Below are 19,844 nucleotides of genomic sequence, written 5' to 3' on the forward strand. Positions count from 1 at the left end.
TCCCAAAGTGGCTATTAGGGATGTGACAAGAGCACTGGAATATTCTAGGTGCAGGGTCATTTTAAGTAGGTCTATCAGTGGCACCCAAATTCTTCTAGCATTCTGTTAGAAACCTTCCATTCTTTGTTCACTTTTTTCTTTCATCTCTCTCTCCATAACTGATCTTTTGGTGCATCCATTTATATCTTTTAATTCATCCCTTTCTACTGCTTCTGCCCTACTCTGGATCTTTGTCGATTCATGTTTGGATGAGTGTAAAAGATAATTCCTGTAGCTTGCCTTTCCTATCAAAGACATGAGCACTAAGTTTAAAAAGTTGTAAAAATAATGAAAATTATAATAACAAAGTAGGAACAGACATGAAATTCCATCAGAAAAGGAACTCCCATTTGAGGAAATTCCTTCTACCAATGGAGGTCAACAAGGAGATCAGCAACTTTTCTGCCATTTATGATCTTATAAAACTGTCCAGAGTACCCTACTGGTTGGAATGTAGGCCATGAAACTATATAAGATATCTTTAAAAGAGGAAACATTCTTTTTTTTTTCAATGAGATCTCATTTTAGGAATGTGTCCCATGGAGGGAAGATGGCCCAGTAGGTCAGTAAATTTCAAGCTCTCCAGGTTTTCCCCACAAATAGAACAAATTTGTGCCTCAAGGTGAACATAGACTGCTGAAAAATCAAAATTTGGACCAAAACAAGGGTACAACTCAAAAAGATCTGAAGAAATACAGCAGGCTGGGGAATGTGAAATGCAAACAGCTCTGGGCTAACTCCACAGAAACAGCCAGTGGGACCCTTAGAATTAGCTGGGTTTGGCTGGAGCCTCAGAAGGAAACACAGAAACTTTTACCTCCTAGACAGTGTGAGGAGTCGGGATCTGAGTCCAGGAAGACTGAGAGAAGACCTCAACTGATTAGGAATCCCAGGTCTAACTGTAGCAAAAGAGACTCAGCTCAGGGCCAGAACCAGCACACAGGGAGTGCAGAAGCAGGAGGGCAGGGACACCGCTGGCATTTGCAGGAGGGGGGAGTTCTTAGTTTGGGGTTCCAGGTCAGAGAGGAGGACTGAAGTTAGAGTACCATCCCTACCCCATGATTAGAGGGTTTATACTAATATTTCTTATTTTTTAAAAAATTAATCATCAAAGAAGAAAGACCCCAACCACAAAAACTCACTATGGGAATAGGAAGACCAGGGTTTATCTTCAGAGGAAGACACTATTCCAAAAAGTAACATTAAATAGCTCCCTGTCCTGGGAGAATTTATAGAAGAACTCAAAAAAGAATTTAAAAATCAAATTAGAGACATTGAGGAAAAACTAAATAAATAAATGAAAACCATCCAAGAAAAGCAAGATTATAAAAAAAAAAAAAGATTAGAAAAGGAGGTAGAGTCTTAAAGTCAAAAATAACTCTTTGAAAATGACAATTAGCCAAGGGGAAGCCAGTGAAGCTACAGAAGATCAAGAAATAACAAAACATTATAAAGAATGAAAAAGTAGAACAGAATGTGAAACATTTTAGAAGAAAACAACAGATCTGAAGAACAGATCAAGAAAAGAAAATATAAAAATAATTGGAGTACCTGAAAGCTATATCAAAAAAGAACCTGGATATAGGAATGTGGCCTATATTCTCTATGTTCCTTTTCTCCACATGAAGATTTTGGCAGTTTGGTGTTTCAGTGTATTTTATCTCAGGCACTGTGTGTGTATGTGTGTGTGTGTGTGTGTGTGTGTGTGTGTGTGTGTGTATCTTGTGTCTGTGTCTGTGTCTGTGTCTCTCCATCTCTTTCTCCTTGTCTCTCTATTTCTATCTCTTTTTCCATCTCTGTCTCACTTATCTACAATTATCAATGGATTATAAATACATAGATAATGGAAAGAGTGTCTACATATAATAGAAATAGATTTTGTAATCTATTTCTTCATATATCTATATATTACCTTTCTCTATCTGTACATAGATACTGTTTCTATCTCATTTTCTAGAAATAGATTTTTATTTATCTCTATTGCTACATTCAGGTTCCATATAAATCAAATTTCCGTGGGAAAACCTCATTTAAATACTGTAAAGTATATTCTATAGCACACTCAGAAGAAACCAGGTTGGCTCTAGATATTTACATCTCATCAAGATGTTGAGGATATGAACAATCACTACACAGAACTGATCTCTACCACCAATTCTTATCTGTATTTATTGTGAGATACCTTACCTTCTTTATTGAAAATATTTCCGGAGCTCAGCTGCTTCTGCTGCCATTTCATCTTCTGACCTCCACATAGCTGGAGAATCTTCTCCTATTTTATCATGCTTCTGAAGCTTTTGGAGACAAAATGAGATGATACCAGTTAATAGGATGTCATATCCCAGTAAATGTTCTTTTATTAAAGGAGAGTTCTACCCACAGATTGTCACTGATCATTTCTATCCATTTTACTCACCTGGTTTGAATAGTCTTTTTTACACTCAGAATTTAGAGGAATTATTAAAAACCGCATTAAATGAGTTTGAGTGCATGTATGTATATTGTATAATTAAGAGTCAAAGGAAAGGAACAATATAGATCCTACATGATAATATAATGAGTTAGAGGTTAGGTACATGATTCCATTAAGGAATTTGATTCATTTATTCCTAATGAATGCAAAGGAGTGAATAATACAATGGGGAAAAATAAATACAGGTACGTAAAAAGAGCATCTCTTTTTCCACTTACACCCCCACCACAAGAAGAGGCTTCCAGAAGATAAAAAGTAAAAAAATAACAATGAATACAAATGGCTGACAAACAAACATGTCGTCATCAACTGAATTGACTTTAAATATTCTTCAATCACTGATATGATACCACTACCTATTAAAAGGAGTTTGTAATTTTTGTCAGAGATGTAATATGTATATTTTCATCTTGTATCTGCCTCCTTTGAATTGTCCCTTCTCTTCCTCCCTCTTACCCTCCCTCCCTTTCTTCCTTTGTTCCTTCCTTCTTTCCTTTCATATTTAATATTTCCTGGAATTTTCTCACCTCTGGTTTTTAAAAACTAGTCTCTCCTTGCCTTTGCTATACACGCTTTTCATTGCCTCTAATTTTATTAAGTACTTTGATTTAGTTATTCCTAATGAATGCAAAGGAGTGAATAAAATAATGGGAGAGAATAAATATAGGTACATAAAGAAAGCATCTCTCTTTCCACCTCAACCCCCATCACAAGAAGAGGCTTCTAAATGACAAACAGTAAAAAATAATTAACAATGAATACAAATGAATTACAAATAAACATGTCCTCATCAACTGAAATGACTTTAAATATTCTTCAACCACTGATATTATACCATTATCTATTTAAAAGAGTTTGCATAATCTTCAGTGAAATATTAATGTTTAAATAGAATGTTTATAAGTAAATAGCATATAAACTGGGCGCTCCCAAAGTCTTAGTAAAGTTCTAATCTCTTAAAGCACAAAACCATCAAAGTTATCATGTAGAAGAGAGATTTGACAAGTTTAGGTTGGCCGGAAAAGAGACAATTAGTGCATTGGGGTGAGTTTCAAAGAGAAGTTTTTTAGGCCCCAAACAGTGCTATCCCAGAGTGAAATACATTGCTTCTAATTTTAATGGTTCCCTTTCATGAGAGATCTTTAATCAAAAGTTTGACAACTACTGCTCAAGGATGAAGAAAAGATGAAGAAGGAAATTTAAGTAATATAAAAACACAAATATCTATAACTCAAGGACATGAAAATTAGCCATGATATCATCATACCAAGAAGCTGTCATTTCCCCGCTAAGACAAGTTTTCCTGTTACATAGACCAGTTAGAGTGAGACTTCTTTTTTATCAATACTTTTATCTATTGAATCCCTTTCCATCTCCAAGATCCCATGATTTTTAGCTCCCTAAAGTCTTTTCCAGGTCAAACATTATTACTCTATGACAACCATTGGAACAAATCTACTTCCCAAAACAAAGTTCTCCTGGAAAGATGGAGGAATTTCTAATTTATCGAAATGGAAGGGACTTAATCCAGTCCTTTTCATTCATAGAGAAGGCTGAGACCTGGAGATGTTAAATGATTGTCCGAGATGAGACCTGCCCTTGATGAGCTTATAATATTTTCCACTAAAAATAATTTAACTTAATATCTTTAACTAGAATTATTCTAGGTTTAGCCTAGCCCAACACTAAGGCTATGGAAACTAATGGGCATTTTCCTCCTGGAACTTAGAGAGAAACCTTAATACAAAAGGGAAAGCCATTTGAGGAGAGTTGACACATGGTCTGATGTTCAGCAAAGTGGCATTTTGACTCTGGTGTTTTCCAGAGTAAATGAGGATTATTAGCATATAAGCAAACTGCAAATATGTTTATGAGAGAGATCTATCTTCTACTCAGAAGTTAGCTTGCAGCAAGTCAGTTTTGCATTTTGCTACAAGGATTTAATTCTCTTTAGTAGATGGAAACGACATCAGGAAGTAATTTCCTTCCTTGCACAAGGCAGATATGATGCCATTGCCCAGGGCCAGGCAAACTAGATTGCTGTTCTTCTAGTCAGAGACTAATTTCATTCTGATACTTGCTCCAGGTCAGCTGTAAATCCATCTTCTAACAATTCAATAGAATGATGAGGAACACTTCCAACATCCAGAATATATGGCCTCCCCACTTCTGGTACTCCTGTCAAAAGAGACCGAAGCCCAGAAATCAAACATTAAGTGGCTTCGTGGTGATACAGATTCCACCAGATGAGTCCAAATAATTTAGAGCCTTGGAATGTCAGTATTTTCCTGGATATTAGGGTAACCGTCTGTTATTTTCATATGCCTCGCAGATGGTCATATGCCAAAGCTTACGAATGGTTTACAAGAGAAATTGAGAAAATAAAAAAATGGGTGTTATCAAAGCTGATACATAGACTGATTTTAATTGGATAGCACAGAAAGAGGCAAAGGATCTGGGTTCCTATTTCACCTCTGTGAACTTATTGCTTGAGTGATTTTATACAAATTATTTGTCCTCTTTTTATTGCCTCAATTTCTTCATCTGTAAGATGAGGAGAGTGGAATAAATGGCTTTTGAGAGCCCTTTTAAGCTCTGTATCTGTGATTCTAAGATCTCTATGAATCTCCTCCCACTCCCATTTCCAGAGAATGTGTGGTCTTTCATGCTGAGGCTCCATCTCTAATAGCAGGAGAAAGTAGAAACATATCTATTCTTATGGTTGTTCCTCACATTTACCATAACTGGGGCTGCTCCAAAGAATCTTGATGAATAGAAATGGATAAAAGGGGAGTGAGGAAGGAGAAAGAGCTCAGCAAACTGAACCATTTCAACCTAGCCTGAGTTTATGCCATGTTCCGCATCCATAATTTCCTATTTCTACAAAGAAGGGAGAGTGGTCCATATCTTTATCTCTTTTTGTGGAGGATACAAGTTTGGCTATAACTAAGTATTTAAACATTTTGTTTTAAAGAACCTATAGAAGATATAGGGAGAGCTAAATGGCACAGTAGGTAAGACTACTGGGTCCTGAAATTAGGAAAATTCATCTTCTGAGTGCAAATCCAGTCTCAGATACTTGTCAGTTGTATGACTTTGGGCAAGTCATTTAATCCTGTTTCCTCATTTTCCTTATTTGTAAAAATGATCTGGAAAAGAAAATGGTGAACTAGTCCAGTATTTCTGCCAATAAAACCCCAAGAGTTAGACATAACTGAAAAACAAACCAAAAAAGGTATAGATTAACAGTAAAAAGATGGACTTGTTATTTTGGATGAGCAAGAAATTATGAATGGACAACCCATGTATTCTATTGCTATCTTTGTGATGTCGAAAGAAATAAAATAGGTCTTTCTGGCACACTGGCTGTTTGTTTCCTGTGGCTTAGTTATGGGAGGACATGGGTGAAGGTCATATAGGATGGGCTGGCATGAATGGGCTGCATATCACTGGAAGAATTCCAACATTCATGAGATCACGAATCCAATTTTATTTCAGTATTTCTGTTTAAGATTCCACTGCTTCTCTAAACTCTTGACAGCATCCCACTGATCTCCATGAAGGGATATATCCTTAAGAAAGTCTTTACAGCTTTTTTATCTTCCTCCGTCCCCTTCTTCCTCTCCAAAGGTGGCCAGTCCTCAAGGTCAATCACCAGCGACCAGAGAAATCCCCTTAAACAACTCAAGATTCCGAGCTAGTTTAGAGGTTTTAGCTGGATGGCTGATTACTTCAGAGCAGCTTTCCTCCTTCCACACACACCTTGTCCACCATAAGGAACAGAGATCCAGGTGCTGTGAAACTTGTGTATTATGAAATACTCAGAGTCTAGCTTCACTTCAAGGCAATTCCATAGTGTAGCACTGAAGCCAATTTTCTGTGCTAATAGAGAGGAGCAGTGAAAAGAGAAAATCTACAAACCATGAATAATCCCAAAGAATTTACATTTGCCTCTGAGATACAGTGAGCTATAGTGGCTGAAAAAACAACATTCTAGATCTGGGTTTCAATGCTGAACCCATTTAACATCTGCGGAATCTTGGACAAGTAATTTAACTTTTCTGGGGTTCAGGTGTCTCATCTATAAAGTGAGGAAGGTGGACTTCTAAGTTGGAATATCCCTTCTTAAAGCCCACCTTCTTTTCCCATTGGTAAGTTTCTCAGTTTTGTGAAGGGGTCTAAGATAGCCTTCATTCCTCTCCTGGCCTTGTTCTTGGCTTCCAGATTTCAAAACTGTGTGACCAAGTATCTTCATAATCTATCTACCCTACTTTTCAATCTTCTTCTATGAGTTATTTTGGAAGTTTATTTTCTCTGTCATTCTTTTGTTTGTTTGTTTAAATGTATCTCTAATGCTTAGCACAATACCTAGCATATGTGCTTCCTTCCCTCTCTCTTTCCTTTTTTCTTTCCCCCTCTCCCTCCTTTCCAACCTTATTTCTTCTCTACCTTCCTCCATCCCTCCTTCCCTTCTTTCTTTCCTCCTCTCTTCTTCCCTTTTTCCCTTCCTTCCTTCCTTCTTTCTTTCCCTTCCTTCTCTTTCTTTCCCTCCTTCATTCTTTCCTTCTTTTCCTTTCCTTCCTTTATTTGGATCAAATTAGGTCAATATAGTTACATAATGTTCAGACTATTATTTTATTGTTGATATTCCTTTCCAAGGTCTGATAGACAATTCATTTCTTCTTCTGCTTTCTGCAGTGTGCCATAGCAGAAAAATCATAGCCCTTAAGAGTCCAAAAGAATCTGAGTTCTGTCTCTTTCACTTACCAGCTCTGTGTCAGAGACTTCAAAATCTCCATAAGCTTCAATTTATTCATCTGTAAAATGGTTCCAATCATACTTTTGCAATCTACTTCATAAGATGATTGTTAGGCAGGTGTTTTGTAAATCTTAAAGTTCTATGAAACTCAGAGTGATTTTTATTTCAGTATTCCTGGGTAATCCTTAATAATCATATGATCATGGACAAAACATGGAGCCTCTATGAACCTAAACTTCTATGTTTGTAAAATGTGGATACTAATATTTATATCCCCTACTCCATAGGGAGTGATCTGAGGCCCAAATGTATATAAAATTCTTCAAAAACCTGAGAGAACTCTATAAATGTCAATTGCTGTTCTCTTTCTTCTTCTTTTTACTATTTCCTGGAGTCATTTCACATCAAATGAAATGTCTGATCTCTGTCTACTCTTTGAGCATACATTTGACTTGGTATTTGCACATCCCACATCTTGCCTGAAGCGAGAAGGGAAATAAGCCTTCTGTGCTCTCATTAGAAAGCTCTCGTAATAATCAATATCTTGGAATAGATGGAGACATTTATTGTGTATTAGAGGAAATGTGTTCTCTAAATAGATGTCTTCCATGTTTGTTCCTTTTCACAAGGATTCGTTCTGTGGCTGCATTTCCACACTAGTGCAATGGTAACTCGTGGGAGAGTAGTACCCCATGTGTTCACTTCTTACCACTCATTTTCCTTCATTGTTTGATTAAATAAATGCCTTTTGTGTGACCCTATGAATGGTTTTTTTTTTTTCCTCCTCCTGGGCTTTATTTTTCTTGGATTCAGCAACCTCCCAGGTCTCTTTTAGCTCTTTATCTGTTCTCCTATAATTCTTTATTATGGACTAACATAGCCTCTAGCTAGGGAAAATGTAGGATAGGTCTACATTATGACTCATGATTTTTGAGTGGATGCTGATCCACTAAATTTCTCAGACCTGGAATAACTGCTCTGGAGGATCACATGGAAGGTATATGTATATGTACATGGGAAAGGGAATGATGGTACAACTGAGCTACATTATTTGTTGCATGGTAAAGGGTCCCACTCATTTTCACATGGGAAATCCCAATTCTCAGAATCGTAAAATTTAAAAGGATCCTATTGCCAAGTTGTTACTAATTACTCTTCTCTCTGTCTTTGCAAAGTTGGTAGAGAGATAAATGAGCCCTTTCTTCATTTACTTGCCTACTCAAGGAAATTTTGACAATAGTTTTTGGTTGTTTTATTTTTTTCCTGGAAGCAGATATTCCCGTAACTTATCTCTGCAATTTGGTTGCTTTATTTTAAGTGCAATACTTGAAAGCATATCCTGAGGGATGAGATGATCTGTATATGGAAGAAAACACACCCTAAAAAGTAGATACTGGAATTGGGATATAAACATAGTCTATTTAAACTCATCTGATAAGAAGAAATGGGAAGCTTTCTGTAAAAACAAAAATATGAGGTTCTGGAGGCTTCTTTTGTGTGGCTACAAAAAGCACTAGAGTATTTACAACTTAGAAAAAGCATCCATAAATTCCCATTTTCATGCAGAAAAGCCCACAGATGCAATGTAAACAACAAAATGGATCACATTTTCAGAAAATTGCTAAAGGAATTGGACTTCATTCAGCACACATTTATCAAGAAATTGCTATGTACAAAAGCACATCATACCCTTGGTACTGATATTTCAAGTCTAATTCAGACGAGGTCTCTGCCTTCACTGAGCTTACCGTCCAGCATATACAGGTGTATATATTGATAGCGACAATTTCAAGATCACATGAGAAATGCATTAGAGCATCAAAAAATGCTAAGTCAGGACTGAGGGGTGGCAAGGTCATTACGGATTGAGAATAGGGGTCAATTAACAAATTTAGTGAAATAATATAACCACTTATTTGAGAATTCTTAATCTCAAGAATCATTCCTCTGTATTGATCTCATCTTCTCATTGATGAATCATTTCAGTATGTGAAGAAACAGTCAGAGACATGGAAAGAGATAGAGATGGAGAAATGGTGAGGAGGGGAAAAGAAAGAGACAAGAATAGACAGACACACACAGAAACAAAGCAAGAGAAAAAGACAGAGAAAGACAGAAAGACAAAGTCATAGATAAAGAGACAGAGAAATGGTAGGGAAGGAGGAGAAAGAAAGACAGGAATAGGGACAGAGCCACACAGAAACAGAGCCAAAGAAGAGCCAGAAAAAGAGGAGGAGAGTGAAAAAGAGAGATATAAACACAGAGACAGCAGTACAGAAATAAAGAAATGATGGGAAAGGAGGAGAGAGAAAGGCAGCAACAGAAAAAGGCACAAAGAGAAACAGTCATAGAGATAGAGACAGTGACAGAGACAGAGATAGACAGAGACAGAAACAAAGACAGAGATAGACAGAGACAGAAACAAAGACAGAGATAGAGACAGAGAAATGATGGGAAAGGGGGAGAAAGAAAAGAATAAGCTACCATCTTTTAGAGCAAACCCTTCTTGACCCCCAGATCTTGCTATTGGCTTCTTCCTCTTCAAAGGAAGAACTGATTTTGAACTTAAATTCTCCCCATTAGAATTTAAGCTCCATGAGGGCAGAGAATTATTGTGTCAGTAATTTCTCATTTCATAGCACAGTCCCTTGTGCCTAACACTGGATTAATAAAAACTTTCCCAACAAATATGAATAAATAATTTTCTCCTGCTCTTGAAAAAGATAGATCCAATCCCTAGCTTTGTCAGAAGTATGCTAGCCCCCCTGTTTTTCCACAGCTATGCTAGCTTTGAATTGTGTACCATCTTTATTATCTTTGACAGTTAGATTGATGTCAAATTTGCATTTCTGTCACTATTAAGAGGGTTAAACTCTCCTTCATGTGATTAACAGTAATGTATTTATTCTTTTAAGATCTGCTCATTTTCTTTGACCACTGATCTTTTGGAGAAAAAAATCTTACCCTTATAAATATATCAATTCTGTAAAAGTTTTGCATACTAGACTTTTCTTTGAAATGTTTATTGCAAGGATTTTCCAAGCAGGTTTTTTTTTTCTTTCATATTCTGTATGCAGGACTTTGTGTTGTGCAAAACTGAAATTTATCTATTTTGTCTCATATTTTCTTCTAAGTCATGAATGTTTAAATATTTTCTCCATTTGAATGGCTCTGAAAGATATAACTTCTATCACAATAAATTTCAGTGTTTTCAAATTATTTAAAACTTCACTGCATTTGAAATTTATATCAGAATATGGCATAAGATGGATACAAATCTTTTGACTTTTTTTAATGAAGCTATTATCTCATTATCCTCAAAATTTGTTTTCAATTAAATGTGTTTAGCCATTTTTTCAGTCATGTCTAACTCTGTGACTCCATTTGGGGATTTCTTGGCAAAGATACTGAAGTGGTTTGACATTTCTTTCTCCAGCTCATTTTATAGATAAGGAAACTGAGACAAACAGGGTTAAGTGGTTTGCCTGGGGTCACAAATCTACTATGTGTCCAAGTATGGATTTGAATTCAAAAAAATGATTCTTCTTGACTAGACCCAATACTATATTCATTGTGCCATCTACCCACCCTTTTCCTATTAAATAATGCCTTCTTATTCCTGTTTAATGATCTTGAGTTTAAGGAACTTTAGTATATTACATGAATTTGGTTCCAAATAAAGACTATTTAATGTATTCCACAAGCCTTTATTTTTTCAAAAATAGCACCAAATGTTTTCAATAATTATTTCATCATAATAGATTTTGAGATGTAGTTGTGCAAGTGTTCCTTTTCCTCCTTTATCCTTTCCACTAAAGGGGCATCCCTTAAAATTTTCTTTTCCTTATTTCATATGAATTTTTTTTCATTATTACTATTCTAATTCTTAGACTAATTCCAAAACATTGTCATCTTACCATATTATTTCAACCCCAGCATATACATTACATTTTTCTCAGATTATGTAGTTCTTTATTTTGCCAAACATGAATAGTTATAAAAACATATACTTCTTGCTAACTTAATTTGTAGATATGTAATTCTTCTGTCATTATGAAACATTTATTAAGTACTTACTGCATACCAGACACACTATGCTAAGCATTGGAATACAAAAAAAAAAAAAAAAAAAATACTAAAACGGTTCCTTGATTCAGGGAGCTTCCATTATAATGGGGGAGACAACATGCAAATAGCTGTCTATCAACACACACACACACACACACACACATACATATACACACACAGAGTAAATCGGAGGTAGTCTCAGAGGAAAGATGTGGGGGAAAAAGAGAAGCCTTGTTATTTAAGCCAAGTCTTAGAGGAAATCATGGTAGTTAGGAGGTGAAGACCAGGAAGGTATAAAAGATATATGTGTGTGTGTATGTGTGTATTTATGTGTATATATATATGTAGTATGTATATATGTAGTATATATACATATATATGCTTTTTTTCCTTTCATATTCCGTATGCAGGACTTTGTGTTGGGTGATATATATGCCAGACAGAACTCTGGAAAAGTATACTTGAAAGAAGTATACTAGAAACAAGATGATAACTCAGAAGAATTGATGAAACAATGGTTATCTAGTTTACACCTATATTTAGTATTTAGCATGGTGATGTAATGGTTCTCTTAAGTTCATATATGCATAGTGTGCTGTAATAATGTAATTGTAATAGAATATATAAAGACCAACAAGGACTGGAAGGGAAACATTCCATCTCCCACCATCATGGGGGCTCTCCTGACTCCTGCATTTCTCCACTAAGACCAAGGCCCATCTGAAGATCCCCCAGAAAGCTAGCCTGGCCCCAGGTGAAGAAGACAGACTGTGAAGGAGATAATAAACATTTTGGACTTTATCCCTGACCATTCTTGTGGTGATTATTCTGCTGAAACAAAGGCCTATTTGGAGGACCTCCAGAAAGCTAAGCCAGAACATTACATTTTGGCACCCGAATGTGGAAGTAAGGATTTACACTCAGCAGTTCCAACTGACATAATCGTGAATTCAGTGGAGAAGTCCCCCTGACCCTGAAATAGGGTGAGTACAGAAATAGACAAGCAGGAAACTTTGGTAAAGGATAAACTATAGTTTCACCTGAAATGGGACAAATGCTTAGAAAAGAACCTTCCCCACCCAAGGGAAGTGTGTAGAGTGTATAGTTAAGCTAATAAAAAACCAAGGTTTGATTGTAAGTTGGAAGCAGATCATTGAACTCTTAGAAACATGACAGTACATGTCTCCTTGGTTCTCTAAAGAAGAAAAATTAGAGCCAGATTGTAAAGGGCTGAAACTCTGAATAGGTGCACTGGAATCAGACAACTGAGCACTTAAGGCTAATTACCTATTGGATAATACTCTATTAGCATATGCTTGGAAAAACTGCCCTTCTCACTATTCTGTGCTGGCTCAATCTTTTGGTGTATACAGATAATCGTAAGAGGGATTAGGGGGTGGAATGAGACAAGCTAGAGTCACTTTGGAGGAGGACAAGAAGGGAGGTCGGTTGGTAGAGAGCATGTGGCAGTTTTGTCCATCCCTTTCACTTCTCCCCCTAAAGACCAAGGACTTTTGTTTATCCTGACTTCAGTTGATTCTGAGGCCTCCAGGGAGCTAACCTGGACTTTACATCAGATAAGTGGAAACTAGTGGGAGAGCAACTAATTGAATATTACAATGATAATGGTCCTGATTCAATTCCTGAAGAAACATTCTATATATACCACATAATATAATTGGCTTTAGGGAATTGCATATGTATTAGAATAGGGAAAAAGAAGAAAGAACATGAAGGGGATTGGTATTGACAAAATAGCTGAAAAGCATGAAGAATTAGCAAGAAAAGAATTAAGTACAGTGCTGATGAAATTAAAAATAGGGATGGTACTGACAAGTTTTTCCTTTTAGATCTGATTTTTCTTATGTAGTATGATAAATGTGGGAATATACTTAGAAGAATTGCACATGTTTAACTTATATTGATTGAATTATTGCTGTCTAGATGAGGGGGAAGGAGGAGAACATTTAGAACACAAAGTTTCACAAGGGTGAATGTTAAAAACTATATTTGCTTGTATTTTAAAAAATAAAAAGCTAATAGTGTAAAAAAGAAAAAATAATTACAAAAACCAAAAAAGTTATTATTGAAAAGTAGTTTGAATTTGGGCTCAAGAAAACTAAGATACTAATACATTGTTGGTGGAGTTGTGAACTGATCCAACCATTCTGGAAAGCAGTTTGGAAGGGCTATCAAACTGTGCATACCCTTTGACCCAGCAGTGTTACTACTGGGCTTATATCCCAAAGAGATCTTAAAGGAGGGAAAGGGACACAAATATTTGTAGCAGCCTTTTTTACAGTAGCAAGGAACTGAATTTGGTGTCAAAGGATTCAGGTTAGAATCTCATCACACATGGCCTGTGTGATTGTGGGGAAGTAATTTAACCACTTGGGGCTCCATCTTCTTCTCTGTGAAGTGATAGAGATAAGCTGGCAGGCTTTTAGCTCTACCTCTACCTCTCCTAATGTCAGGTCAGGTAAATCATAGAACAGCAAGTGGACAAGATCTCAGAGGTAAGAAGTCATCCAGTCAAACTGGACTGAATTATCCTTTCCCTTTACTTTCAGCAGAAAAAGACATCTCCATTAATAATCTCTGGCATTTTTGACTAGTTGGTACAGTGTATAAAAAACACTGATTCTGGATTCAGAGAATTTGGGTTTAAAAGCTTCTTTTAGCATTTAACTATTTAAGAGCCCTTGGATAAGTCATTTGGCATGGGTCTTAGTTCCCTCATTTATAAAATGTGGAGTTTGTGCCAGAGTGTTCTCTATGAACTCTCACTATAATCCTATGGAAATTCTTCAAATATTGATTTGTGAATAGTTTCTAACTCCAGCTTCTTCTTATCTTTTCTTTGCTCCCTTCCTTTCTTTTCCTCTTCTTTTTTCCCTGTATGGCACAATTCTGACCTCTGACTAAGGTACCAGTATTGCCAAGTAGTTTCTGGCTCCCTCTTCCCCCATCCCAGAATTCAATTTACTGTGATGGGCCAAAAGCTCATCTCCTTGTTATTTTATAGAGAGAATCTCAGCCTTCAACATATAAAAGAAAACTAACATCTAGAACCCATTCCTTTGATGAGGGCAAGGTCAAAGCTTTGACATAACTGGACTCACTCAAGACAGGACAAAAGTTTTCTACATCGCCTTTGCTGCTAAAATGCTGAAATAAGCTTTTATATTAATTAGTATCATCCCAATTTCAATGAATATAAAGTGTTGATACTTAAGAATTTGTAACCCCCCAAAGTATTTATTAACTAGAAAATCACAGCCCTGGAAAATAATTATGCCAAACCACTGTACTATAACAAAACCCAATTACTTATCCAATTATACATTAAAGTATCACATTGTCAAGCCCATTGCCAAAGAAGTCTATGAAATTTTGCCAGCATCGCAATTTGGATCAGACATTAGCCAGCTGACTGTTAATATGCCTATCCCTTGGAGTAACCAGCATGTCTTATAATACCCATACTAACAACGGTCTCTGCATTTCAGATTTACTGTAGCATATCATAAACTGTCAGATGCTCGCATTAATTGGTCAAAGATTGAAGTTTCAAGTTTTCTGTTTGAAAGCTTGTTAGGGACAGCTCAGCAAACAACAACTAGTCACTCTTGTTTTTTCTTAACCTGACTTATAAAAAAAGATCAAAGGACTCACTTTGGGTTTCTAGCAATGGAGGACCCTCCTGAAATTTACATAAAACAGAAATTAACAGCATTCAGGGGACTCCTATCTAAAGATCAGTATCATTTCAAATATTTTTATTTAGTGATACTAAGCAAAATACTAGATGAAACAGAGGCAGAATGACACATATGAGCTTGTTACATAGTTGATGCTTGAGTTATTTGGGCTCAAGAAACATGAGAGATGGAGCAAAATGCAAACATATATTCTAAGACATATTGCTAATAGGATTATTTATGAGCTCAGTAAAATTTAATCAAAAAGATGCCTTTACCAATATTTACAATGTCTCTGGGCTCTAAGAAGCTATGGGTATGTTCATTATAGTCTTTACTGGAAAAAATAAGAGACGTGAATTGTGAGACAGGGATCAAGTAGAATTTAAAAGGGTCTCTCGATAAACTTGAATATCCAAGGCCATCTTTCAAAACACAGTTTTATTAATGAAACCTAAGTAAAGTCTGTTCAACTTTGAAATAGCTCTGGTCACCTCAAAGGGAGCTGGCATTCAAGTTCCCATCAGATTGTAAAGATATTTATATGAATGGAAACCAGTAAAGTCAGTTGTGCTGCAATGTTTTGAAAAGCTGAATTTGTTCCAGTGCAATTGATATATTAAAGAATAATTCGAGCATAACAAGAAAAAAATGAAAACTCAGAAAATTGTACAACTTTGCAATAACTCACAAGCTAAAACTCTTTTAGCTTCCCCAACAAACCTCAGGTCTCTTTCAGTATTAAAGTGCTATATTTCTTGCCCATCTTTTAAGACAATAGGAGCTATGAGCAGAGGGGGCTAGTCTCTAAGCATTTTATCCCCTCTTGCACCTTCTGCCATGTCTATGGTATCTTGGAGTTGCTGACATCTGAGGCTGCCTTCTACTAGCTATTTCAGCCTGTGGAACTTGGGTGCAGACTGATGAGCATCTGAGTCATGGATGCTAGATATTTCTTTATCATTTAATCTTATAAAAATGCGTTTTTATTAGGATTCTATTTTTTTTTATATTGCTGAGAAAGATTGAAGTATTATAACCCTAATCCCATTCTCCCCATAAGCCTTCTGGTTTTTATTATACAGAGTTACAAAGGTGAGTGATCCATTTCTATTTGTAGTATTGTTGCAATGGTAGGTAGGTAATACAGTAAAAAGAGTGTTGGCCCTGAAGTCAAGAAAGACTTGAATTCAAATCCAACTTCAGATACAAATGTGTGACAAACCATTTCACCCTCTTTGCCTCAGTTCCTCATCTGTAAAAATGAGCTGAAGAAGAAAATGGCAAACCATTCAAATGTTTTGGCCATGAACATCCCAAATGTGATCACCGAGAGTTGGACATGACTGAAGTAACTCAACATAACACCATTAGTAATTTTGGACTAGCAACAAATAATTCTGTGCCCTTGATATATTCTCTAGTTTTTATCCTTACAATAATTCTATCTAAAGTATGTGAGTAGGTGTTATTCACAGTGTAGGTCTGAATTGAAGGAAGAACTTTGCCTGAAATCTGGGAACTTGTTTTGTCCCATTATCAAAACAGCCATTACCCTTTCCCTTCCCATTGGAAACTAATGGGCCCTACTAAAAAAAATGCTTCTGATAATGCATCTCTCTCTGCACCTGTACATGCTTTGTACATGCTAAGTGCTTAATAAAGGTCTCTTAAGTGAATGACACAACTAATATGCATCCTTTTGCTTTTGATCTTGAGAAGAAATAAAGGGGCAGGATGGTCTTTGTAGTTTACCCTACAAAGACACTGTGTCAACTTTTGGCACTTTACACAGGGAACAATGGAAAGAAGCAAGAAAAAAAAAGGAGATAGAGACTTCTTTGTGGTCTATTATATTGATTGATGGCAGGGAAAAAAAGCATGATTTTTGAGGCAGATAATCAAACAGGGATTGTAAAGGGCCATTCAAAAAGTTGCCTACCCAGGGACACCTTTCAGCAAAGATTTTCATCAGTAAAACCCAACTGACGGCTGTCACTGCTTTTTATTAGCATATTGTTCAAGGATGCAGAGATCAGCAGAAACAGACCCAATAGTCCACCGGGATGTCAGTGCGCAGAGCCATGCCAGAATCTATGGGATTGGGATGTGTTTGTCATAAGCCCTAAAAGCCATGCAGTATCCCTGGTTGACCAGCATCAAAGCTCACCATCCTATCACCATTCTGCTGAACTGATTCCGTGGAGGGCAATAACTCCCCTCTATAGGCTGGTTTAAGAAAGACAAAGCATTCCTTCCCTTCACAAACTCATGAACTATGTTGTATAGCTTTTATCTTCTTCTTTTTGCAGATGAGGAAACTGAGGCTCAAAGTGGCCATGTGTCTTGCTCAAGGTCATGTGGCTAGTAAAAATCAGATTTTAGATTTGAACCCAGGACTCCTGATACCAAACTCAAAGGCCTTTTCTAAGTACCTGGCAGTCAAGGAAAATGTTTGTGGAAACTTAGAATATGATTTTCTTTTTTTTCCCCTTTTTTTTATTGAAGGTGATTTTCTTTGAGTTAAATCTATACATCCAGATTGAGTAATCATATGTAGAATCAGCTCAAAATTTAAAAAATGAACACAATAAAATATGAATACTATATGGTTAATTGCAGCCACAAAAATAAAGAATTGTTCAATGAATTAAGGAATGTTTCTTGAATATGGAATGGATACATACACAAATACAATCAGTGATGGGTATTTCTAAAGTGCTTATAAGATTTGCAAAGTGAAATTGCATACATTATGCCTTTTTTTGTTTGTTTGTTTATTTGTTTGCTGAGGCAACTTGACTTTCAAGTATTAAGTGTCTGAGGGCAGATTTGAACTCAGGTCCTCCTGATTTCAGGACTGGTGCTCTACTTCATCTTTTGACTTAGAAAATCCATGGGAGGTAAACAGATATAAGGATCAAACATAAAATATTGTTACTCTCAGGCACTCCTGAGAAAGGAAACTTCCTTCACTAACACAGGTTAGTCCCTTCTTAGCAACTCACACAGTCTTAGAGAGTTTCCTGGATCTCTGATGTGTTCATGGATTTGCCCATAGTCACAAGAAGAACATGCTATGGTTATCATCACCCCCATTTTATAGAAGAGAAAATTGAGGGCTTTGCCCACGTTTACACAGCTGTCAGGTGTCAGAAACAGGATTTGAATTCAGATCTTCCTTATTCCAAGTCCAATTCTCTCCATGATTTGAGCTGTCTTGATATATCTATAGGTACTAATAGATAATCCTAGTACTTAAAATTAAATTATATTTTAAAAATTTAATTAGCAGTTGGAACTCTATATCCTACTTGAAAAATGGATGGATGTTCGATCCTATTCGATGGATGAGAAAAAGTGAGTCCTAACATGGATAAATAACTTATCTAAGGCTAGGGACAGAGATAAGGTCTCAGCTCAGAACTCTGACCTCCTCCCTCCCCCATCCCAGATTTAATTACCTATCAGGAACAATCTTAGGTCCAGTATCCTTAAAAGTAGAGATGACAAAAGGATATCCAGGACAGCATTCTGAACTCTCCACAGCTGTCTTTTCTAACAGGGAGTATCCATGGGATGTTGAGGAAAAGAAACTAGAAAGTCTGGAGGCAAAGCCCAAGATGTTTATTGCATCTCTAGGAATGAGGAATACTTTGGCATGCTAATCCCTGAGCACCCCAGTGTCTCCAAAACCCATCTCCTTTATTGCTTTTTCAATGGAAAAGAGATCAGGGTGTTCCCAGGAGACTGGAGGCTCCAGCTAGTTCAGTTTCCTCTGGCCTCCTGTTTAAAAACAAACAAACATGCTTACCCAAAAGAAAATGAAACTCCTTCTGGGAGGACATTTCATAAAGGTACAAACTTCAGAGAAGGGAACATTTATTCAAAAAGCAATTTCCTTGGCTGGTCATGTTCAGGAAGCCCTTTTATCTTGTATGCTTCAGATATTAGTGTTTGAGAAAGATCATTCTCCTGTAATCCTGAAGTGATGTCAGCATGTGGTGCTGGGACCTATGAAGGGAGCCAGCTACGAGCCACTTGAATTTCCTAAGCCTTTTGTTTCACACTCGGACTTGCCTGAATAATTCCTGCTTTTTACAAAGCACCTAACAATGGCTGGTAAGATATACCAGCTGTAAGAAAACTGACACCCAGGTGGTGCCTTCATGATGTGGAGCGGCAGTGAAGCTTGCAATTATCCGATTTAAGCCGAACAATACTGGTAGATTCAATGGATAATTTCAATTTTCATTCCCCTATTAAATAAACACATGACTATTTTAGTCTACATGGTATGGTGGGTTCAGAGATTTCCTCCTGATATGAATAGAAAATCTAAGTTGCCAGACACTGAAATCAATATTTCAGAGGAATAGAATCCATTGTATAATTCACTTAACACTAAGCCAATCTCAATGGATCTATTTGAGATTATCAGTTGAATATGTGTCTCTTTATGGATAAGACATGACCATTTCCCAATTGGCTATTTCAAAATGTCATTTTGCCATTTTTAAAGCCTTTTTCACTTCTAAGAAGCAGGTCCAAATAAAAATCAAAAATTCAAAAGACGTGTTGGAGATTGAGTAAATTGGTAAAAGGATATAACTGCCTTGTAAGAAATTATGGCTATGAAAAATCTGGAGAGGCCACAAATTAACAGATGCAGAGCAAAGTAAGCAGAACCAAGAAAATAATATAGATAATGACTATGAGAATAATAACAATTTTTAAAAAGACAAAAACAATAACAACAAAAAACACAGAATTATTATGTGTGATAGATTGGAAATTTTAGCAA

The 19,844-nt window shown here is 36.4% G+C and overlaps 1 protein-coding gene across 1 annotated transcript in view; it reads right to left on the reverse strand.

The window, feature by feature from the left end:
* The window catches only part of FHIT (fragile histidine triad diadenosine triphosphatase), a 1,008,280-nt gene that overhangs the window by 33,021 nt on the left and 955,415 nt on the right, over positions 1-19,844 (reverse strand). Inside the window, exon 6 of the mRNA XM_051979987.1 lies at positions 2,227-2,333. Within this exon, the coding sequence (XP_051835947.1) occupies positions 2,232-2,333 (102 nt within the window). The 3' untranslated portion in view covers positions 2,227-2,231. The remainder of the gene's footprint in view (positions 1-2,226; positions 2,334-19,844) is intronic.

The sequence above is a fragment of the Antechinus flavipes genome, chromosome 1 (assembly GCF_016432865.1).
Source record: "Antechinus flavipes isolate AdamAnt ecotype Samford, QLD, Australia chromosome 1, AdamAnt_v2, whole genome shotgun sequence".
Classification (NCBI taxonomy): domain Eukaryota; kingdom Metazoa; phylum Chordata; class Mammalia; order Dasyuromorphia; family Dasyuridae; genus Antechinus; species Antechinus flavipes.